The sequence below is a fragment of the Anthonomus grandis genome, chromosome 3, assembly GCF_022605725.1.
Source record: "Anthonomus grandis grandis chromosome 3, icAntGran1.3, whole genome shotgun sequence".
Lineage (NCBI taxonomy): Eukaryota > Metazoa > Arthropoda > Insecta > Coleoptera > Curculionidae > Anthonomus > Anthonomus grandis.
The window spans coordinates 13,878,119-13,903,274 of record NC_065548.1 but is presented as its reverse complement, the minus strand read 5'-3'; the positions used below and the strand labels follow the sequence as shown (position 1 = coordinate 13,903,274).

At 31.6% G+C, this 25,156-nt stretch overlaps 2 protein-coding genes across 8 annotated transcripts in view; one reads left to right on the top strand and one right to left on the bottom strand.

Annotated features, from left to right (window-relative positions):
• Positions 1-5,530, top strand: part of LOC126733842 (probable JmjC domain-containing histone demethylation protein 2C) — a 408,562-nt gene extending 403,032 nt beyond the window's left edge. For both annotated transcript variants that reach the window (XM_050437254.1, XM_050437255.1), the window contains one exon: positions 2,987-5,530. In XM_050437254.1, the coding sequence (XP_050293211.1) occupies positions 2,987-4,105 (1,119 nt within the window). In that variant the 3' untranslated portion in view covers positions 4,106-5,530. The remainder of the gene's footprint in view (positions 1-2,986) is intronic.
• A 2,550-nt stretch (positions 5,531-8,080) lies between these two features.
• LOC126733754 (uncharacterized) overlaps positions 8,081-25,156 on the bottom strand; it is a 46,865-nt gene continuing 29,789 nt past the window's right edge. For all 6 annotated transcript variants that reach the window (XM_050437142.1, XM_050437146.1, XM_050437147.1 and 3 more), the window contains 4 exons: positions 24,191-24,367; positions 23,795-24,124; positions 21,479-21,696; positions 8,081-17,087 (listed from right to left, as the gene is read on the bottom strand). In XM_050437142.1, coding sequence (XP_050293099.1) covers positions 16,982-17,087; positions 21,479-21,696; positions 23,795-24,124; positions 24,191-24,367 — 831 coding nt within the window. In that variant the 3' untranslated portion in view covers positions 8,081-16,981. The remainder of the gene's footprint in view (positions 17,088-21,478; positions 21,697-23,794; positions 24,125-24,190; positions 24,368-25,156) is intronic.

The window sequence follows — 25,156 nt, the reverse complement described above, 5'->3', positions numbered from 1 at the left end:
TATCTACTATAACATTGTTTGAAAAATTTTATTTTTAATTTCTTCATCATATAAACAGTCAGTCAGACAGATCCTACTATTTAAAGTTTTCAATGTGTAAGGTACTTGTTTTTTTCTATGAAAATCTCTATTGAAAATATATTTTATTAAAGCTATAGCATTTTTATTTTATCCAAAAATTCAGAATTAACATACTTTAAATGTTTTTGTCCTTTAATATACTCTTTTGCTTTTAAAAAAATTTCGCTTTCTGCGTCATCAGAGGTATGTTTTAGGAAAATTGATTTACATATGCATTTCATTTTTGCACTGCCTATTTTTTTCACGAAATACCCAGGAACATATCTAAGTGCCTGTACCTCAATGGGCCGTATGTTGTTCGATGGCAACTTATCTGGTACGCTACAAAATTCGGTTCGGGCCTCATCCTTTTGATCAGCTTCGTCCTCTGGCAGACCCTAATATAAAGAAAAAAAAGTAAATTATTACGATTTATGTAAAATTAATTATGTAAATTTCTATAGTAACTCCCTTTTCATATTAGATTTATGGTCAAATATTTTATTGGTATTTTTTATGACATATATTTTTTACTCACCTGCGAAACTAGTCTTTTAAATCATATTAGTGCAATTTTTAAATTTTTTTTGACATTGGAATCTTAATCAGCATCATCACAAACCCCCTGTATGCAAATTTTGAGCTCTCTAATGTACACGGTGTTTTAATGAAATTTCCATAAATTTAATAAAAAGTTGTTGATTTGATCCATATATCGGACCACCCTGTATAAGGTATTGATATTTTTGAACTTAAAATTATTATATTGTTAGAGGGTGATTCGATATAGGGGTCTAATTATCGATTTTTATAAAAATTTATGAACATTTTATTAAAACACCCCTGTATAGTAAAGAGCTAAAAATTCGTATAAGGGGGTTTCAGTGATTCTGATTAAGATTCCATTGCCACAAAAATTCTAAAAATTGCCCTAATTTTTAGAATTTTTGAAATTTGACTCCCCCTAATTACCCAAAAGTATGACCCTGAAACAAGGTTTGCTTATTATATGTACGAAAAGAAATTCGTCGCGACATATCAACCAAAAAAATAAATAAATGAAAATCGGTTAAAAAACAAAAATTTTACAGGGGTGGGGATACTTTAGGGTGGACACACTGTAGATAGGTAATAAAATATTCATGAAAATCAAAATTTTTATATATGTATTGTGAAAGAAAAATAAAATTACATAATTGAGAATTACAATAAATTTCATTTCATTTTGCTATAATTATTATACCTTTAAAAATAATATGATACTGTAGGTATTATAATATAAGAAAATTATTATAATAAAAGAAAATTAATTCATAAAAGAAATTGATCCTAAGAATTTAAGAGGTACCTATCTAATTTACCCAAATTTTTGTTTGTACCTGATTATTTATAACTGAAATAAGAAAATTCCCAGTAACCCAGGCCATCTATAATCCTTATAGGATTATAGGAATAATTATAAAATAATTTGCATTCAAGGTACCTAGGAAATTATTGAATTCTTTTTCTACTTTTAGACTGAAATTTGGTGATAAATTTCTATTACCTACATATAAATATATAAAATGCACTCACAGATAAAAATATTGCTTTTTTTATTTTGAGTTTTTTTTTAAAGATAGGTATATTTTTTTCCATTTCAAAATTATTTGTTCCATTTTTTTTATTTCTAATAAATTGTAATATACGTAAAACGTTTTAGCATAACAATAAAAAACACAACATTTCAAAGAAAAAAAGATAAATACAAAATAGTGATTGTGATGAAAATAGTGATAGGCAATATTTTTGTCTGTGAGTGTATATACTATCTTCTAGCATCTAGAAAAAAATATTAAAATAATGTTTTTTTTAAATATTATATGTTAAACTGTAATAAAATAAAAAAACGAAAATAATTAAGTAGGTTCTGTATAATGGCTGAAGAAATTTTTTCATAATTTTTATGTACTTATGAATTTATGTATGTATGAGAAGATTTGGATTTTTGCATTCGAGCAGGGGGCATAGAGTCAACATTTTGGGTCATAAATTGTCTTTATTACCGAAATTCTTTTTGCCATTGTATCTTAGAAACGAAGCACCCAAAATCAAAAAGCATTAAAGACAAAATATTTTCAGAGCAGTTCAGAGAATAACCCCTTTGAAATTTTGCCCCATGTTTAACAAACACCCTGTATTTTATATAGGCAAATTTATAAATGTTAAAATATATTAATTAATACATTTATGGAATGGATATTATATAAAAATAATAAATATGGAAAAAGGAAAAGCATTCTACTTACATTTAAATCTCCAATTGCAGTGGCAAATAACAGTACTATAAGTCTTATAAAGTTCTTGAGAAACAGAGCAAAATTGTCACTAAATAAACTAAACAAACACAAAATGAAGCACAAAAGTAGCGGCGAACTCGAACGTAGCGTAGCAAAATAAACAAAATGTAATGTATGTGAATCACAACCATAGAATCATATCGATCGGAGTTTTATATTCGTCATCAGGTAGTAAAGGTACGCGAGGGTTGCCTGACTTCTACCTTCATACTACCGCCATCTAGGGAGATTGAAGAAAGCTTTATATGAATTCATTTTGGTAATCCGAGATCGCAGGGTATGATACTTACCTTCGACATTAAAAAGTACAGTATTCTTTTTTGGAAAGGTGACCATGTTAAATGCTTCATTCCTAGAAAACTAACTAGTTCGTCAGTGTATTTTCTTTCCAATTTCTTGACGGAAGCTGTAAATCCTAATTCCGAAATATGTTCTTGGTGATCAGATTATTATCATCGATTTGCTTGAAAATGACCATGTTTCTCCGTGGGAAAATCCTTTTTTTTAGTATTGTTTTCCTCGTACTTTTAGTCCTAAATCCAATATTTGTAACTGTATTTCTAAATGATTTTTCTCTTTATTTGCAGGATCAATGGAAACGTGGTCAACCTGTGATAGTATCGGACGTCTGCAAGACGATCGACAGAGATCTCTGGAGCCCGGAAGCGTTCGCTCGCGATTTCGGCGACGAAAAGAACGATCTGATCAACTGCATGACCGGCAACCTGGTCCCGAACCAGCCGATGCGCAAATTCTGGGAAGGTTTCGAGGACGCGTCGAAACGACTTAAAGACGACCGAGGCCAACCGATGCTGCTTAAGTTGAAAGACTGGCCGCCGGGCGAAGATTTCGCCGACATGCTCCCCACGAGATTCAAAGATTTAATGGCGGCGTTGCCGTTACAAGACTATACCCAGAGGAGCGGACGCCTTAATTTGGCCTCACGGTTGCCGGATTGTTTCGTAAAACCGGACTTGGGACCTAAAATGTATAACGCTTACGGTTCCGCGTTGCACCCGAACAAAGGAACGACCAATCTCCATTTGGATGTTAGCGATGCGGTTAACGTGATGGTTTATGTGGGCATACCGAAAGATGGCGACACCGACGAGCATATTAAAGAAGCTTTTCGGGCCATCGACGAAGCTGGATGTGATATTTTAACGAGGCGACGGGTGCGGGACAAGGGTGAACTGCCGGGAGCATTGTGGCACATTTACAACGCCCGGGACGCCGATAAAATCCGGGATTTATTGAATAAAGTGACCGTGGAACGGGGAGGAAGGCTGGAGCCGCATAACGATCCGATTCATGATCAAAGCGGTTACCTGGACGGGCCTTTACGAGAAAGACTTTATAAAGAATATGGGGTCGAGGGTTACGCAATAGTTCAGTGTCTCGGAGATGCGGTTTTCATACCGGCCGGTGCTCCCCACCAGGTGCGAAATCTTCACAATTGCATTAAGGTTGCCGAGGATTTCGTTAGTCCGGAGAACGTGGCGCACTGTTTCCACTTGACTCAAGAGTTTCGCGGTCTGAGCGACACTCACACCAACCACGAGGACAAACTGCAGATTAAGAATATTATTTATCATGCCGTGAAAGACGCTTTGGGCACTTTGGGGTCGATTGTGAACAATCGGCTCGGTAGACGAGCTGTGGCGGTCGATAATCCCGACTCGTCGGCCGAATGCGATTCCGTGTAATAATAATTAAATTTTGTGTAAATTGGATGTAAATACGCCGATCCCGTTTCCACCCTATATAGGGTGTGCAGGTTTTTTATAACAGGAGTTTAGTAGGTTCTAGAAAAAACTCATTTGAAGACAAAACGCTCATAGAAACATAAATGGCAATGGGTGTGCAGTTTAAAATTTGGTCTAATTATTAAATAGTCCAGAAGCACAATACAACATCAGATATTACCTTTGCACGTTAGTTTTTGAGGTTTAGGGTGACAGAGTTTCAGGAACAAAAATATTTAGAATGAATATTACTTTTAGGTGTTTTTAACTTTCGGGCATGTTTGCTTTTAATAATAATACACAGTGACGTCAATCCTATTACAATTAAAGCAAATTAAATTATTATTGTATTATTATCCTAAACAAACATCATTTAAAAAACTCAGTACTTTTTGTGTTATGATAAAAACAACACTTTTTTTCGTAAACTTGTAAACTGAAAAATTGCGCATATATGTTTATAAAGACTTTTTGTCTTTAAATCATTTATTCTGAAACCTATTAAGTCCCACTTTAAAAACCCATGGCTACCCCGTATAATGTACATACTGGTAGACGACCCTGTACAAAGCAGACTTTAAATTTGGTTGCAAGTTGCACGGTAAAACTTCCTGTTGTAGATTTTTGTGTCTGTTCTGACACGCAGACCTTGTATTTAGCCTGTTTACACTTTTTGTATGTTGTGGCCGGAGGGGTCAGTTTTCGTTTAAAACTTGCCGAAGAGCACTATTTTTTTTTTTCTGTAAATTAACGCACTTCCTGAGGGTTAATTTGGTTTTTTAGTGTTCACGGTGGGTTGTATTATCTATTTATGTCAAGTACCAGTGTTATTTTTAAGAACGTGTAATACTGTGCCTGTTGAAAAAATTATTATAATATAAATGGATATTTAAAATTTACTTTTATTATAAACACCTCTGCTAATGAATATTGTGTCTTTAATGGAAAAGTAAAACACGAAAGTGCTATTTAAAAGTGCCAATCGAACTTTTTCCTTTTGTTTTCTCGACAAATCAAATAGAATTTTCCCTTATTTGTTCGTTTTTGCTACGGGGCAATTTCGATTATTCATACAGACAGCATTGTTATTGAAAAGTGATCTCGATTTTTTTTTGTTAATAAAACGGTTGACGTTTTAATTCCTTACATTAAGCCGTGAGGCTTTTATGGAAATTTTTGTATAGTTTAGTTTATAACTTATAAATATGTATATTGTTTCTAAAAAAACAGTAATTTATTTGCTTACAAGTTATATTGTACAGTTTGTAGGTTTGTAAGTTTTGTACAGAAAGTGTTTTCCTTTTTCATCCCTCTCGAGGGATATAATTTTTTTGTACTATGTATATTATGTAAGAATATAGGTTTGAATAAAAAATGTTTATTACATCTACTTGTGTGTTATTCATTAATACCCAAAAACGTGCACATCAGTTTACTGTGTCAACTTTTAATGTTTTGTCAACAATTTAAAAGGACAAATGGAACCACTTCAAGTGCTTCTCTAAGAATAAAAATGACGGTTGTACGATGCACGTCATTAGTCTGCTGGGTTTTTCTGAGAATAAAAACGACGGTTGTACGATGCACGTCATTAGTCTGAGGTATTTTTCTGAGAATAAAAACGACGGTTGTACGATGCACGTCATTAGTCTGCTGTATTTTTCTGAGAATAAAAACGACGGTTGTACGATGCACGTCATTAGTCTGCTGTATTTTTCTGAGAATAAAAACGACGGTTGTACGATGCACGTCATTAGTCTGCTGTATTTTTCTGAGAATAAAAACGACGGTTGTACGATGCACGTCATTAGTCTGCTGTATTTTTCTGAGAATAAAAACGACGGTTGTACGATGCACGTCATTAGTCTGCTGTATTTTTCTGAGAATAAAAACGACGGTTGTACGATGCACGTCATTAGTCTGCTGTATTTTTCTGAGAATAAAAACGACGGTTGTACGATGCACGTCATTAGTCTGCTGTGTTTTTCTGAGAATAAAAAGGATGGCTGTACGATGCACGTCATTAGTTTGCTGTGTTTTTCTGAGAATAAAAACGACGGTTGTACGATGCACGTGATTAGTCTGCTGTGTTTTTCTGAGAATAAAAACGACGGTTGTACGATGCACGTCATTAGTCTGCTGTGTTTTTCTGAGGATAAAAACGACGGTTGTACGATGCACGTCATTAGTCTGCTGTGTTTTTCTGAGGATAAAAACGACGGTTGTACGATGCACGTCATTAGTCTGCTGGGTTTTTCTGAGAATAAAAACGACGGTTGTACGATGCACGTCATTAGTCTGCTGTATTTTTCTGAGAATAAAAACGACGGTTGTACGATGCACGTCATTAGTCTGCTGGGTTTTTCTGAGAATAAAAACGACGGTTGTACGATGCACGTCATTAGTCTGCTGTATTTTTCTGAGAATAAAAACGACGGTTGTACGATGCACGTCATGAGTCTGCTGTATTTTTCTGAGAATAAAAACGACGGTTGTACGATGCACGTCATTAGTCTGCTGGGTTTTTCTGAGAATAAAAACGACGGTTGTACGATGCACGTCATTAGTCTGCTGTATTTTTCTGAGAATAAAAACGACGGTTGTACGATGCACGTCATTAGTCTGCTGTATTTTTCTGAGAATAAAAACGACGGTTGTACGATGCACGTCATTAGTCTGCTGTGTTTTTCTGAGAATAAAAAGGATGGCTGTACGATGCACGTCATTAGTCTGCTGTGTTTTTCTGAGAATAAAAACGACGGTTGTACGATGCACGTCATTAGTCTGCTGTGTTTTTCTGAGAATAAAAACGACGGTTGTACGATGCACGTCATTAGTCTGCTGTATTTTTCTGAGAATAAAAACGACGGTTGTACGATGCACGTCATTAGTCTGCTGGGTTTTTCTGAGAATAAAAACGACGGTTGTACGATGCACGTCATTAGTCTGCTGTATTTTTCTGAGAATAAAAACGGCGGTTGTACGATGCACGTCATGAGTCTGCTGTATTTTTCTGAGAATAAAAACGACGGTTGTACGATGCACGTCATTAGTCTGCTGGGTTTTTCTGAGAATAAAAACGACGGTTGTACGATGCACGTCATTAGTCTGCTGTATTTTTCTGAGAATAAAAACGACGGTTGTACGATGCACGTCATTAGTCTGCTGGGTTTTTCTGAGAATAAAAACGACGGTTGTACGATGCACGTCATTAGTCTGCTGTATTTTTCTGAGAATAAAAACGACGGTTGTACGATGCACGTCATGAGTCTGCTGTATTTTTCTGAGAATAAAAACGACGGTTGTACGATGCACGTCATTAGTCTGCTGGGTTTTTCTGAGAATAAAAACGACGGTTGTACGATGCACGTCATTAGTCTGCTGGGTTTTTCTGAGAATAAAAACGACGGTTGTACGATGCACGTCATTAGTCTGCTGGGTTTTTCTGAGAATAAAAACGACGGTTGTACGATGCACGTCATTAGTCTGCTGGGTTTTTCTGAGAATAAAAACGACGGTTGTACGATGCACGTCATTAGTCTGCTGTGTTTTTCTGAGGATAAAAACGACGGTTGTACGATGCACGTCATTAGTCTGCTGTGTTTTTCTGAGGATAAAAACGACGGTTGTACGATGCACGTCATTAGTCTGCTGTGTTTTTCTGAGGATAAAAACGACGGTTGTACGATGCACGTCATTAGTCTGCTTTTCTGAGAATAAAACGGATAGCTGTACGATGCACGTCGGCAATCTGTTGTTTTTCTGCGAATAATATTGACGGCTGTATGATTTACGTCGACAGTCTGCTCTATTTTTTCTACGATAAAAATGAGGGCTATACTGGGGCACTATGTTAGACTTTCGACATATTTTAATACTTACCCAACAATAAAACTAATCCACCAATCTTGTATGGAAAAAAATAAAACAATGAAATTTCTTTTCTGATGTATTTATCATTACGATTTTTACATAATATAACTAAAAATCCAAAAGAGTTCTCTGCATACGAAACAGATCACAATTAAATTATCTTAAGGTTTACTTTTACCTCGTGACAAGGCTAAGTTAAGGCATATATTGATAGTTATCCAGTAAATACAAGCAATTAAACTATTTCTTAAACATTTAGATATCCAAACATTTTAAGAGAAATAGCTTATCGTCATATCGTACTGGTTCCAACAAAGTAACTCTATAGAAAAAATATGTTGAACATATTATGAGAAAATTCGCCTTTACATTTCAAATTAAGAATCGATCTCGTTCTTACAAATAACCACAACCAAAAGTTTTACTTGATTTGAATTTACTCTATTGAATTACCGGTAAGATGTAATTATTCGGCTTAACTTTTACAGTTATTTGTCATAAAGGAAAATAACTAAACGTTTGGTTATGGCTCAACTAAAATATGCACATCTTGTAAATGTGATACAAAATTTAAGGCTTATGCGGTAAAATTACAAATTTATCCACCTAAAGTCATATGGCTTAATACTAAGGTTAGAAAATAAAATAATATATTCGATTAATATACAGGTGTTAAACAGTGCTATGGGCGATCGAAATTTCCCAGTGTTAACGGATTTACTAATGTTAGCTAGATTTTTAGTTGCATGCCATACGCACTGTATAATATTCGTATTTATTTAAGAGGAATATATTTTTTTACAACTAATAATAGTTTAAATTTAAATAAAAGAAAGTTCACTAACAACAGATTTACAATAGGAGAAATAAATATATATTTACCCAAGGCATTAGAAGTTAATACAGGGTGTGCATCACCATATTTATTTATTCATTTAAACATAATTTATTGTAAATATTTCCATTAGCAGCTGGATGAAAAAATGAAGTTGTGAGTATTGTCAATATTTCTAAAGTTTCCTAGATTCCAACTCGTGTAAACACGGTCTATATACAGGATGTCCCAATAAGGGGGAGTATAATCATTAAATTTTGACCAATTCCTTAGGTTTTCTGGATTTAAACTCATGTAAGCATTTACTATTTACATATACAGGATATCCCATAAAAATCGTCTAATGGTCACACTTGAACATATTTCTTAATTTTTCTAGATTTAAAATCTTGTGAGCACCCTATAAACAGGATGTTCAAATAAGGTGGGTCTAATGGTCAAAGTGGGACCAATTTTTTTAAGTTTTCTAGATATAAACTTATGTAAAGACTTTCTATACATACAGGATGTCCTAATAAGGTGGATGATCTTAAATTTTCTAGATTGAAACTCGTGTAAACAGACACTACAGAACTTTCCTATAAAGTGGGTCTAATGGTCAAATTTTGACCAATAGTTTTCTAGATTAAAACTTGTGTACACGTTCTATACATAGGATGTCCACGAAAATTAAGTTTTATGGTCAAGCTTTGACCATTTCCCTAAACTTTCTAAATTTAAACGCGCGTAAACACTCTATTTACAGGATGTCCCAATAAAGTTAATGTTATGGTCAAATTTGGACCAGTTCCTTAAGTTTTCTAGACTTTAACTCGTGTAGATACTCTATATACAGGATATCTCAATAAGGAGGGTTTAATGGTCAAATTTTGACCAATTCCTTAGATTTCCGAGATAGAACTTTGTGTAAACACTTTATTTACAGGATTTTCCAATAAGGTCATGTGTGACCCCATCCCATAATGGACCAATAGCTTAAGCTTTGTAAAAAGCCTGTGTACACACGCTATATACAGGATGTGCCAATAAAGAACGTCTTATGTTAAACTTTTATCCATCCCTTAAGTTTTTTAGATTAAAACTTGTGTAATAAGGCGGATCAGACTCATTTCTTAAGTTTTTTTTTGTGAACGAACCTCTATGCCCTTCTAGGGCATTTATTTTGACTAAATTCCTGAATTGCCAGGCACACCCTGTTTATTTCCATTGATAAAAAAATATATTAGTGAACTTTTTATTATAAACTAATCGGTTGAACGTCCGTCAAATGATCGTTCAATCAGTCGTAAAAATATATCGACGGACGCTCAATAATCTTAGAAAAAAAATCTATTTTACAAACACCCACTTACTCCAACGAAACGTACATGCACACACATTCAAACTTTTTTTTACTTTTTATTATTTTTTTTTCTTTTTTCATTTTTTTTCAATGACAATTTAATTTTAGCTGCCCATCGCTGATCGAATGTTTTGTAATTATTTAGGGCAAAGATAACCTAAAGCTATATAGACATTTTTTGTATTATTTTTTTTTAAATAATTTTTATTATTTTTTTTATTTGATTTTTTTTATCTGTAAACTGTACAACAGCGGCAACGCACAGAAACTTCCTTATGCGGTCACAAAAGAACATAGAATACGGATGTAAAACTAAACCATCAAACGCATTATTATTATTTAATTTTCTTTTCGGCGTATTGGCCTGATGATCGATAATATATAAAGAAAAAATATAATAAACACTAACTGTAAAAACGCTAATGTAGGTCCGCCTGTTTAAGTTGCACATTTTTTACAGTGTGTTTAAAGATAACTTATAGCCTTTTTGGGCTATACTTTTTTTTTAGTGCGGCAGACCTAAATATGTTGTATTTATTATAAATATAACAAAAAAAAACTTTCATAAAACAACAAAAACGGGTGAGGACTAGAGATAAAAGTGATGTCTCTACTAAAAAAAAAAAAAATTAACAAAATATTATAACATGATATTGAAGTATTCCACTCAATCTAGACAGAAATCTGGATTTTTCCGCGTATCAATTTATTACCAGCCGATTTCTTATGATAACAAAATTTAATGAGTAGAAAATTGTTAAAGAATTAAATAAACACGTAAATTAGTAGCATATTTTTAGGCAAATCATTAAAATAGAAAATTACCTTAAAGGAAACTGGATTTAAATAACAAGAAAAAGATAAAAATATATATTTGTTAATCTGAAAATATCAGTTTTTGACAAAGAAAATGGAATCTATATTGCTTTAAGAAATCCATAAATAGTTACCTGTTTTGCTGGGTATAAGTAATAATCATTGAGTTCATATTTCTTTGAATACATGAATAATTTTATTTGCTTCCTATTTTCAATATTTAGTATAGGGTCCCTCAGAAATATTTTCGTTTTTAAGTCAGGCCGCTGGTAGAATACGCATGTTCCGGAGAAACGAGAGAGTTGACAAACGTTTGGCAACATTGTTAAATTTTAGTTGCGATGTAGCGTTTTACAGGGACATAACGTGCTCTTTGTTTTCGTGAGTTAAAAAAAAAACAATGATTCTTATGTCCTTGTACGTCGTTTGTACAGAAATCATTATAATATAGCAAAAATTAGACATATTGGGTAAGGAAGTTCAAGAGCACTGGAAACAGGAATATTAATTAATAAACCGTCTTGACGCCCAAGGTGAAGGCGCGTCGGGCGTCTCTAACTTTGCATAAGTCAACTGTTCATCGCATTATTCGCAACGATTTGCATTTTCGCCCACACAGGATTATTGTTACACAACAATTAAAAGTTCAATATCCCGCTAATCGATTAGCGTTCTGTAGAAAAATGAGAGAGAGTTTGAACAATTGCAACATCATATGGTTTTCTGATGAATCGAATTTTCACATTAACGGCTAATGTTAATGAACAGAACTGCCGATATTGGTTAGAGGAGAATCCACAAAATCTTAATGAGGCGCAATTATACTCGCCTAAAGTTATCGTCTGGGCTGCGATGGTCCGTATTTTTTTAAAGACAATCGTGGCCAAACTCAAACTGTAACATCAGACCCTATTGCCACTAGATTAGGACCTTTTTAGCTTCTGCGAACCCTGGTGGCTACAATAGAAACACGTTTTTCCAGCAAAAATGAGAGATTTCTCATGTCACGAATAATTTCTTGGATGCTCTTTATCAGTTGTTCCCAAGGAGGGTCATCAGTCAGAGGAGACATTAACTGGCCACCGAGATGTCCCGATTTAATACCAGCAGATTTTTTCTTATGGGGGATACCTCATAAGAAAAGAGGGGGAAGAGTAAATTATATACTCCATCGTCACGAAATTTGTAAGAACTGAAGCAAGAAATAACAGATGAAATCAACGCTATTCCTCGAGCAATGCCTTGGAGAGTGATCGAAAACCACAGTTCGAGATTAAGAGAATGTGAAAACATGAAAGATGCATCATTTATCCAATACTCTTTTCAATAAATAAAAATAATGCTTAGTCTTTCGTTTGGCAATATCTTTATATTTGTAAAAATATTTTAAGTATTTTTAGTTATTGCATAATAAAACCAAATATTTAAGAGACACCTATATGAGATATGTACTCAGATGAAAAAAAATGCAACAGAGCAAATTTTCTACAAATTTAAATTTTTTTTTAAACGTTTAGCCCTATGTTGATGATTTTTTCAGCATACTGTATATTATTATATGATTTTTAATTCATATACTTAGTTTTGAGAACCTCATATTGAATTGGTGTTTATTGACTGCACATCGATATATTGAGGAGATATTAGCGAATTACGTAGTACCCTTTTCTCGATATATGCTGTGTCACGCAATACCTACAAGAAGTTGATATCAACAAAACGGACTGGCCAGCGTGTTCGCCAGATCTTACTCTTATAGAACAAGTTTGGGGCATGTTCGGTAAGAGGATTAGAGGTCGCGAAGTAGCACCGGCTTTAAAAAAACTGAATTGCGCTTGGCTCTTGAAGAGGAATGGCAAAACATCCCTCAAGATGCTAGTTGCAACCCCATGACAGCATAACAGATGTGTATAAGCAGTTATAGCAGCCAAGGGAGGCAATACAAAGTATTATGATATTTTTTAAGAGTTTTTTTTTGTTATTTGCATACTTAGGTTACAGTTTGGATGTTTTTTGATGTCTGTTTTTATTATCATTGTTAATTAAAACCAATTTCCGATCGTTGCTTTTTAACATTTTTAATCATTTTTTCACATTTCAATTTTTAACATTTTAACATCACAACGAAATTATTCCACAGGGTGTTTCAAAGTTAGGGTAAAGAAACCATCCTTTAATTAACCCCGCAGAAGTCAAATAGAAAATTTTATTAAAAAACTGAGTGTACCAATTAAGATTCATCTAATTATATATACAGTCTGCTAAAAAAATCATCAGAATAGGGTAAAAAAATAATAAAAAACATAAAATACTTTAAACTTGACGAAAATTGATATTTACTAAAAAAAATCGAATAAATTACGCTTTTCTTTATTCAGTTTCATTTTCATATTTTTCAGCCTCTAGAAAAACTGAATATACACTTTAAAGTTCTAGATTAAAATGAAAAATTAATTCAAATGCCTTGAAGTTATGAAATTTATGTCAATTAATTTTTTTCTAATTTGCTGATTAACAATGTTAAAATAATTAGTTTAATTAATTTTCTCTAAAAAACAACAACATTTCTTCTTATTCAAACTGTCATTTGAATAAAACTTTATATTCCTAGAAGAAATAGTAATCAATTTTCCAAATAAATGGGAAAAATTCATTGCTCGTCAAAGTGAGACAGAAATCCAGAAATTCAGCTTGTAACCTAAAAGCCTAGATTGAGTGTATTAACCAGAAAATTTTAAAAATATTTGAATAATGAGCTTGAATAATGAAAACAAAAATTTTAATAGGCGAAACAAAACAAAATGGGCACAAAATAAAAATCGTTCCCACGAGGTTTCTTTTAAACATTGTTTTTTTTTTGTTACGTGTTTCCACACGATTTTTTTTTAAATAATTTTTAACAAAAATAATAAGAATGAATTTGAAATCAAATTTTAAGAAACCTCAAGGAACTGTCTACATACTACTTATGTACATTATACACGGCGCGTACGCTGGTACATAATGATTGCGGCGTTTATCAAACTTTCGCGCGCACCTTTGATTTCATTTTCAATTTTTTTTGTTGTTTTTTTTTTTAATTTATTTAATTTTTTTGTTTTTTGGTTAGCACTATTTAGCTCATAGAATGAATTTCCGGACGACCGTATTCAAATAGGAAACAAAACCAACAAACTCTCTATACGGCCCCAATATTAAATAATAATAAAATCCTAACTTTAGAAATTAACATTTTTACAACAAAATTACCGCAGAGAGAGACCCCTCGGCAACATTTACATTTACAATATATATAACAAAATAATTTTTAATAAGCGCGGGATTTGCATAATTATAAGGGGGATGAGTTTTTATTTTTTTTTAACGCCATAGATTTTACACACTTTACCACCACATAAAAATTCGTGGGTTGAGTTGCACTTGGCAAAACTAATGGTTACATTCATTATTATTTGTTTTTTTGCAAAACTGATGAATTTTCATGAGATTTGTTGTTGAAGATATTGATAGACAACGTAATCCTTAGATAAACTTGTTTCTTGTAGAAAGATAAAGAACAGTTTACTGCCATAAAAAAATCATGAGTGTAGAACTAGTTATATTTATAAAGATTGTTAGCAATCGCAAATTAAAAAAATGAGACAAAGCCTCAAAAGCAAAAAGAAAGTTAGTTGAGAAGGTTTACGGTTCCACAACTCTACTGAAATAGAAAAGTTATAATAAAAAAAAGACTAATGGACAATAACTTTCACTGCCTTTAATTTTTCAGTGAAAATTTTTAAGGAAATTAGTAGTTTTTTTCTTAAAAACAGTTACCAAAAAATTGATACTAAATAACTACTAAAAAGAAAACGACTACTGGAGAAATTTGATCTTAAAAGTCATTTTCGATGCCTGCCCGTGGGTTTTTAGTAAATAATGAATTAACGCCAAGGAAAAGGTAGTTTTTCATAAACCAAATATTGAGATTTGAGAAGTTATTAAAAGAAGAAATTACCGCGGAAACGCTCTATATTAAGAGTCAATATTTATGACATTACCGTTTTAACAAAAAATTAATTAGTATCAAAAAAAAATAATAAAATTTTTACCCTTCTTAGACTTAGAAGAAACAGGTCGTCATTTTCAAAAATATGACAAGCAAAATAAATTTGTAGTAAATGTATGAATAAATGTATAAAATAATTGGTTGGGATATGAAACCATGATCATGATTTTACTTTTACGCCTAAATTGTTTTACAGAAACTTTCTGTTTTATGTACCTGAAAGGATTTTAAAGATGAAAGCAGGTAATAACTACAAATTCTTCTCAAAATAAAATAAAATAAAATATTAGCTTTACAAGAAATGTATCATCTCATGTCCTTTGATACTTCTCAAAAAGAATCTCAATATTGAACTGCTAAATATTTTAATAGCAGTAATAGTAAGGGTCACAGAGCTAGAGCTCGGCAAGTAGGCCTAAAAGTCCCTTTTCGCCATTATTATTTTAATAAATACTATTCTTTTCTTATACCAATGCTCGTTCATCTTATTTGGCACGACACTTTGTTACCATATTTGGATTCATCGAATCGATAACCTTCTGAAAAGTGTAGTCAGGTGTAAATATTTTTCCATTTTAAATGAAAAGGGTTTTATTAAAGAATATATATTAAAGAGGAAAAAAGTTTTTAAAAGGAAATTACCATGGAAACGCCTTATAAGGACTAACTTCAAAGGCAATTAATTTTTAGCAAAAGTTAATTAGCACCAAGGAAAATGACAATTTTAAGCTGATTAACATTTTTTAGATAGTTTTTATACCTACATTTGTGAAGCACAACTGAATCCTTTTTTATCAGAATAAACAAATTAATTTTTAGTAAATTTATGAATAAATACACAAAATAATTGGATGGGATATGAAACCATGACCTGATTACTTTTATGGCTAAATTCTAATAGTTCATTCGCCGACATTTTGCAGTTATAAGTTTACAAATTTTCTTATACATCTGGAATATCTTGAGTCACTTTTTAACAAACAAGTCATATTTTGTATCAGGCATATGCGAATTAAAAAATCATCTCAGCGATTAAAAAAGATATTTGAGTAGACTCAACGTCATTTCAGACAGGAAAACTTGTACTTTACAACCCTAAGTGATCTTTTTCTGAAAAAATAACTTGCCTTAAAAACATTATCCTAAAATAGTACTACAATTGCGTTTTTTCTCCGTCTAAGTTAAGAATAATTAAAATCCTGACATTATAGAGATATTTAGCGATCAGATTTCGATTCAGTGAAGGAAAAAGTATACTCCGTCATAAATGTTTAATTTTTTATATTCAAAAAAGTACTGTTTAAAACGAATTACTGCAAAATGGACCAAAATAATTTATTTCTAAAATTTCGTTAAAAAAAAACCAAAAAACTCATCCTCCATAAAAATATGCAAAAAAGCAAATAATGTGTGTGTATAGTGTGGACCAAGACAGATCTTCTTTTATTTTTATCTTGCGTGACTGTTCTCCCTCCCCAAAAAAAAAAGAGAGGACATTTTTAACTGCACTAAAACTAATGTGGCAGTTGTCAGTTCGTCTCTCCGACCGTTTAAGACGTGGAGAGCCAAACGAATCTGTCGGTCCAGTGAAGCACCTAAATACTACTGTCCGTGTGCCTAATTTGTTACAATATCATTTAAAAAATTTACTATTTAAAAAAAACAATAAGGCATTTAAATGTAATAAACGCCCTAAAGCCTAAAACAGGATTACACGACAGTAATATATTATATAGGAAGTGCAAAACCAATAGGAAAAAATTTACAATCCTTATCTGTAAAGGTAATTTTTTTAACGACGTATTGTTCGTCTTTTGTCAAGTTCCTATTGGTTTTGCCATAGTTCTCGTTACATTACAAACAAAAGTTTTCTATCTATATTATGTGGTGTTAAGATTTACCTATTTTTCATAATCGGTTAGTTTATAAAGTTACGGAGCGCCTGCCGGGGTGAGTGGGAAGGTTGAGGCAGCAGTCCTCTTTTAAGTTAGAGGTCAAATTCCAGATGGAACATTTGCTTGGCGAAGAGCTGGAAGTTTAAAAGTGTATTTAAGTAAATTTTAACGATATTTATTTAAGTCTTAAATGGACTGCTTTACTTGTGAATCATAGAAGTTTAGTGAGTTATTTTTTTTTTACAATTTAAAACTAATTTTCACGAAGAAATAAGCAGCAATATTTAATGTTTAAAATATTTCTGTTTTTATCTTTTCAGACTTTAAGGATAGTTTCTAGATGAGAATTATTTAGCATGGTCTCAGTTTGTAGGCTTGCTTAATTGTTTGTGATGGTTTAAAAAAACTACTTAGACGACCGATTTACATATTTTGGTCGACGTTTCAATCTCTGTGAGATCATCCTCAGGACTATACAAGGTGTCTACTATAAAAACCGCCAAACTTTAAGAGGTGATTAAACAAGTCATTTGCAACAAAAAAGTCGTATAACATTTTTTCGAAAAGTTGTTAGTTCTTCTGGTATTCAACATTTTTTGATTTTATCAAATTTCTTTGTTTTTTTTCATATAAACAAGAATATCTCCGTTATTCTTACCACCACATAAAATTTAGATATACCATCTGAAAGAGAATTAAATTTACTGTAAGATGGATATATTTAAGTTTTTGAGTAATTTTTTATACCGGGTATTATCAGAAGTTAAATGTAACATTTGGGAAATGTGCAAAATTAGTGGTATTTTCTTCGTTGTCGTTTTTCTAAAATTTAGTAAATAGGGACGTTTTTTTTCAGCAAAAACTACTGCATTTAATATGCTTTCCAATGATATACTTACTTTTGTGATAGCTATTTGTTTTCACAGCAATATCATGGGCAAAAGAAAGAAAACCACAAAAATTAAAAATTTTCAAATTTTATATTTCTTAATTGACCAAAATTAAAGAATCAAAATTTCATTAAACAAACCTAAAATTATAACAAATGTCCAAAATGTCTTCCCTCTTGTTCAATACATTTGATGCATCTTCTTCTGACACTATCAACAACCCGTTCAAGTTCAACGCGTTTTTGTCGCATTTCATTGCGACTCAATCAAGGTCATTATTTAATAAATTTAAACTCATTGGAATTGAGCCGATCAGGAAGTATTACAGGCACGAAAAGGGTATTCAAGTACCACCTACAAAATTGAAGCCTCACCTCACCATTCACTGGCAATAAATCCTGGACTTTTTTCAAATGAAACGGATGCAAATTATTTTTTTTAAGAACTCTATGTACAGTGGAATGGTGAATCCTTAATGCAACACCAATGCGGCGAGTACTTCTAGATCTATCTTCTGTAACAGCTCTCATAATCGCAGGTTCTTGGTTCTTGTCTCCAGCGTTCTCTAATCCGAAAACCTCGAAAGGAACCAGTTTCCCCACAGCGTCTGAACACTTCTGCAAATGTACTTCTATGGGGTTGCCGTCTATTAGGAAAACAAAGCGCATATACTTGCTGCCTCCCGCGAGTTTCCATTTCCGACACCGTAAATAAATAAGATGTCCCGATATTCAATGTTTGTGAAACTAGGCATTACTTTTTTAAGCACGTTTAAATCAAATTACTTAATTAATTACTTTAAGTCGAAGTGAAAACTTAATGACAGTTCTTGTCAAATTGTAAATATCTATGCTTTTGTTTTAAAATCAAGTAATACATGGTTTGTGAATTTCCTTCTTTTGCGGATTCATTGCTATTTACAAAAGAAGGAAAACCTGCCTTTTTTCTTAAAGAATGAATATCGGGATATGTTATTTGTTTACGGCTTTTCTAACGGAAATTTGTCGAGTTGTTGTGTTAGGAAATATAAAATTTGAAAATTTTCAATTTTTGTGGTTTTCTTTCTTTTGCCCATGATATTGCTGTGAAAACAAATAGCTATCACAAAAGTAAGTATATCATTGGAAAGCATATTAAATGCAGTAGTTTATGCTGAAAAAAAAACATGTCTCTATTTACCAAATTTTAGAAAAACGACAACGAAGAAGATTAAAAATTTTGCACATTTCCCAAATGTTACATTTAACTTCTGATAACACCCGGTATAAAAAACTACTAAAAAACTTAAATATACACATCTTATAGCAAATTTAATTCTCTTTCAGATGGTATATCTAAATTTTATGTGGTGGTAAGAATAACGGAGATATTCTTGTTTTTATGAAAAAAAAAACAAAGAAATTTGATAAAATCAAAAAATGTTAAATACCAGAAGAAACAACTTTTCGAAAAAATACTATACGACTTTTTTGTTGCAAATGACTTGTATAATCACCTCTTAAAGTTTGGCGGTTTTTATAGTAGACACCGTGTATATCGTAGATCGTCTTTGTTAATCATAATAATAATTGTGAAATTATAATAAGTACAAAGAACTGTAAGAAGTTCGAGGTCTAGAGTTTAAAAAAAAATTTTTTTTTTACATTTGTCCAACTTAATCTCCTAAAATAGATTAAACTATGATATATAATTAAGACGATCTACAATACAGTACTGAGTAAAAGTTAAAAAAATTTCGATTTTTTAACAAATTTTCTACGTTATAACAAATATTAAAAAAAAAAACGCTTTAATACTATACCAAATTAGATAATAAAAAATAAAACAAAAAAAGATAACTCTACTTGTTATAAAGTCATCCAGTAATTTAATTTAAAAACCCAGTGAGCAAAAATAGAGAAACATGAAAATATATTTAAAACTAAAAATTAATATTTACTTGCATATCCCTTATTTTTAATAACTACTTTTTAATACTATCCATAATCCCGTTAATTTTGACGATAGGATCATTTCAATACCAAACTTTATGGCTTGGACTGATATAGCGACCGACCGATTTAATCATAACTGCTTGGGAATTATCCTTTGTTTATCACCCAATTGAAATTTTAATACTATTAAGTGTTTTACGCATAACGGATAAGTAATACATCAGGGCCTCTTTACAGGCTATGCTTCATTAAACTAACTAAATATTATTGTCTGTCAATATATTCTATGGACTTTATAAATGTTCTAATTTTGCTTTTTTTTTTAATAAAAATTAACCATATACTTTTTTATGGCAAGAATTTTAAAATACCAAAGATATTTTTGCATTTCTCTGAACCAAAATAAAGAATGTGACGATTTATTTATGAGCAATAATCAACCAGTCTGGATTTTTATTTAATAAATAAGATGTTTCTCCACTTTTACTCGGTACTGTATATACTCCTGAGGATGATCTCAGAGATCGAAACATCAATCAATATATATAAATCGTCGATCGTCTGAATTCGTTTTTTTTTTACCTATACCCCATAAAAAAATTAAGCAAGCATAGTTTCTAGAACTAAAAAAAATTGAAATGCTAAAGTTAAAACATCATAGTATTTTTTAAATTATACCAACTATAATTAATTTTTATTACAAGAAACTAATTGCAGTGGTGGCCTCGTGGTTCGTTTCAAGAAATGTTTATAAGCACTTAAATTATGATGTGTTAATAGATTTCACAGCAAGATATCAAAAGTTCAAAAAATTCAGGAAATATTGAGGGCCTCAGAATGCCACTTTCTTCCACATATTTGAAGTAACTTTATATTCCTTCCTGATACTTGCCCAAATATTTTAAAGTTTAAAGTTACCTAGGTAAGGTTTACCAATCCAGTTCTTAATCCATCTCGGATACACACTGGCATAAATTTAAAATTTTGAGCAAAAATTTTTTGAAAATAAAGCCTGGACTAAAAAGTTAAACTCGGTGAATATAGGTAAAGTAGAAAGAACATAACAATCACAAAATGTTTTCAAAAAATTGTAAAATGTAGATTTCTCATTAAATTCTTGCGATGCAGAATATATTACTATGTTATCGTGTATTATTGTGTAGATTTATGGATAAATAGAATCCTGGTGTTGCTACTCTTATTGCCCACTTCGGTCAAACCGATAGTTATAACAATTATTTTAGATTAAGTAAGAAATCACCTTGTGTAGGTCTAATAAATATCTACCTTAATTTGCGAAAACTTTTAATATAAAAAAATTGTTCTGAAGAAAACGTAAAACAAACATCGGTTACATTAGGCAATTTAACCCTGAGGTTTGATTTACTGATTACTGCCAAAATATCAACCATCTTTAGAAGGACCATAGATTGAAGAATTTAGATCTTTTTGTCGAGTTTAAGTTCTTAGGTCCATTTCTTAGAAATCTGTAAAGTGATGTTCAATTTTTTGTTTTAAAGTTGACCAATTTTTTTATAATTTCAATGCAAAACCCGCCAAATCATTTAAAACTGGTTAGAGTTCAAATAAATTATCTCCAGAACCCTCTAAAAAAAAATTAAGAAGGTTAAAAGTGACTTGGCGGAATTTACATCGATACAACTTATAATTTGTAATTCTGATTAATAAATATGTGATTACCTATGGCGGCGTTTTATCTCCAGATCCCCATCCCTCTTAATCTTAGACGATAGCGCCGATTTAAATTCGTAAAATTCAGAACAAGACAACTGGAAAACGTTCAAGTCAGAGAACAGATTGTCCGCCTCCGCTTTACATTCCTCCCGTAATTTTGTGGTAACCTCGGTAAAAGTGGTCGGTATTGCCTTGTGCTTGCTCCAAGGCCAAATTGTCCAATTCTTTACAATAGAAAACAAATGTTAATAATAAATTTAATAAGAAAAAAAGAAGGAAAGAAGATGCATGGAAAGTTAAATGATAAAAGGATAAGTTGGTCGGGATACTCCGTAAGATAGGAATTATAAATTAATTAATAATAAAAATACAATTGACGGGAAAATTTAAGTTTTAATGTTTTTTTTAATCACTCCAGGTAGCTGACTTCAGTATTTTAAATTTGTGTTCTTTCTAGAGAAGCAGGGTTAGTCTTTAGACAGTTTTATAGCTGTTTGTAATGAAAAAATCTAATTAATAAAGAATAAACTTTTAAAACTTACGCATTTTTGTTTGATCCCAAATTCCATCAATTTAAAAAAAAAAAAACAAATTACTTTATTCTTGTGTACTTTGTATCACATTTACAGAATTTCTTTGCAACCTGTTTTTGAAAAACATTAACATGTGTCTCCCACCACATTTCTAGAGCTTTTTTGTAGGTACCTAGTTATGATACTCTTCAAGACCTTTTCTTAGTCTTCCTTAGATATTTTTCAACAGCATATAATTCTAGAAATGTTCAGTGTTTCAATTAAAATATTAGATCTTCTTACGTATTCAACATCTTATAACTTGTGGGCATTTTTTGGAAGTCATATTTTAAATTTTCCAGACATTTGAAGTCTCTTTATTTCTGTTACGTCTTCCAAGTTCTTCTGGGATATTTCGATAATTTAAGCAAAAATATTTATTTTTTTTGAAAATAGTGCCTGGACTAAAAAAGTTCTCTTGGTTTTTTAGTTTAACTTGGCGATTAATAGTAATGCCAATTAAACGAACAAACATAGTTGGCATTCTAAAAACTTGGATAATCTTTCCCAGCAGTCACTTAAAAGGAAGTTAAAAATTGCTTTACTTAGGCAATATTTATAGTATAACAATCGGATAGCTAGTGTATCTATCATTCTTCCATAGATTGCTTTTGTTGTTTGTTTCTTCCTATGTTTCTTCACCTTGGTACTTAAAGTTCTAAGTCCACATTTTTTTTTTAAATATAACGCTAGTAAATAATTTTCCACCTTAACTTTAGAGAGACATTAACATTCATTTTTTAGAGGTTCCAGGCAATTAAAATAATTTCTTATTATGTGATTTCTTCATATGTGCTCTGGTGTAATTAATTTTCTTTTCCGAGGATTGGAAAAGGTTTTTACTTTTAAGTACTAAGTTGCAAATCCTTCTAAGATACTCAATGATTCTCAAATCTTAGAAATTATTTCTTTCAAAATAAAGCGTGGACTAAAAAATTTTCCAGTTTAACTTTACAATTAAACACATAAATATTAACTTTTTATATCTTCCAGGATTTTAGGGTAACTCACAATTTCTTTCCAGACATTTAAAGTCTGTTCATATTTCTTGCTGGTTCTTGAAGTTTCAAACCCTTCTCAGATGCTCATTAATTCTCAAATCTTAGCAGAAATTATTTTTTTTTAGACTAAAGCCTGGACTTAATTTTTTAAATCTAAAGCATTTAAAGTAACTTCTTAATCTTCCAGGCTTTTAGGGTGATTCACAATTTTTTACCAGACATTTAAAGTCTAATTATGATTCTTCTTGGTACTTGTCCCAAAGTCCCAAATCCTTCTAGAATACTTGACAATTCTCAAACCTTAGCAAAAATTGTTGTTTGAAAATAACGGCTGCACTAAGCAATTTTGACGAATAAAGACCTAAATACTCATTTTTTATATCTTCAAATACCTGGAAGTAATTCCTTGGATCTTCCAGACTTTTACAGAACTCACTTTTTTTCCAGACATTTAAATTATATTTGAGTTTGTTCCTAGTATTTGAAGTTTCAAATCCTACTCTAAATTATAGAGTTTTATCAGAAATAATTTTTTCAAAATAAAACGTGGAAAAAACAACAAGCTTCCAGTTTAACTTGACGATTCAAGATATAAACATTAATTTTTTATTTTTCAGGCTTTCAGGTTAATTCACAAATTTTCCCAGGCATTTAAAGTATTTTTAAGATTCTTCTTAAGCTCATAATAATTACATAATATTGAAAAAAAAATAGCAAAAAGATAAGATTTCACTCTATAAAAGACTTACCCAAATTTCCTCAATCCTGGGTTCGTCTTCCCAAATGTCTGCACAGTTGGCCTCTGCGTTGTTACGGCAATTGGAACGATTTTTGCTGTTTTTAGGAATAGGACCCCAAGAGATCTCGTCATGTTCGCATAAACTATCCGGACGGTCTACTTCATCTTCCGTAAGAAAAATATTACGATGGCCAATTTCAAAATCTCCCAAGAAGCGTTCTTTAGTATCCAAGTGGTGTTCATCGAAAATATGCGCCAAATTTAGGTCGACTGACTTCTCGACTTCTTCTGACAGTAAATTGTTATATTCCTCTTCTGGCTCATCAACTGTTTGGCAAGACTGGATATTCAGAAAAAAAGATAATGTAGTTTTAAGATTTCTTTTCTTACTCAAAATTTTACTCACTTTATCATTAGAAGAGTGTACAGGGAATTTAATGGTGAATTGTTTAGCTGACTCAGTGGAAAAGTAGGACTGTGTAAAAGAATCATCGTTTGGCGTTTTGTATTCAAGGTACCGTTTCACTTCGCCGCCTTCTGATCGAAGCAGTAAGGAATCATCGTTCGTTTTGAGAAATTCGACCTAAAATAAAAGATGTTATTTAATACAGTTGGTTGGACTCAATATTGATCATAAGTTGAAAGAGTGCAAACAAATTAGGACTGTGAAATATCGTTTTAAAAGAGCCAACTTTGATCAGATGTATTTGTGACTCCAGGCCACTAATTTGGGACTCCCTTTATAACTGTTGTTGTGTTGATACATCTGCTGCTATGGAATTCAATAGAAGTATTGATGATGTTTTCGTGCAGTGCGTTCCACTTTTAACCCCAAGTTAATAGGGTATTTCCAGTATGGTACAATGTTGAAATACTTAAGCTAATTAAAGCAAGGAAATAGGTTTTAAGGATGTTTAAAAAAACGAAGATAACTTTTTAATAAGTAAATGATCTTAGGGTAAATTCAAAGCAAAACTGAAAATAATTTATGATGAATATTTAAGACGAGCATAGCCATAACAAGTAATCGAACATTTTTCTGGTCTTTTATTTGAAATCAAAGAAATAATACGGAAATTTCTGGACAAGTTTACTATGATACTCACATCGCAACTGGAGCTAAAAATAGTACCGACTACTAATTTGTTGACTGACGTTCCTATAGAAAAAGAAAAATTTCCATACAAAAAATTATTTTTGCAACTGAACTTTTGACGAAAATTAAATACAGTGGTCGCCAACAAATTAGAAACGATTTAAAAAAAAAACTTTATTCAATGTTTCAGTTCTTTAAAATAAATTAAAACCAACTTGTTGTAAAATTTTGATTATTTATCACAACAGCAATATATAATTTATTTATAGACATTCC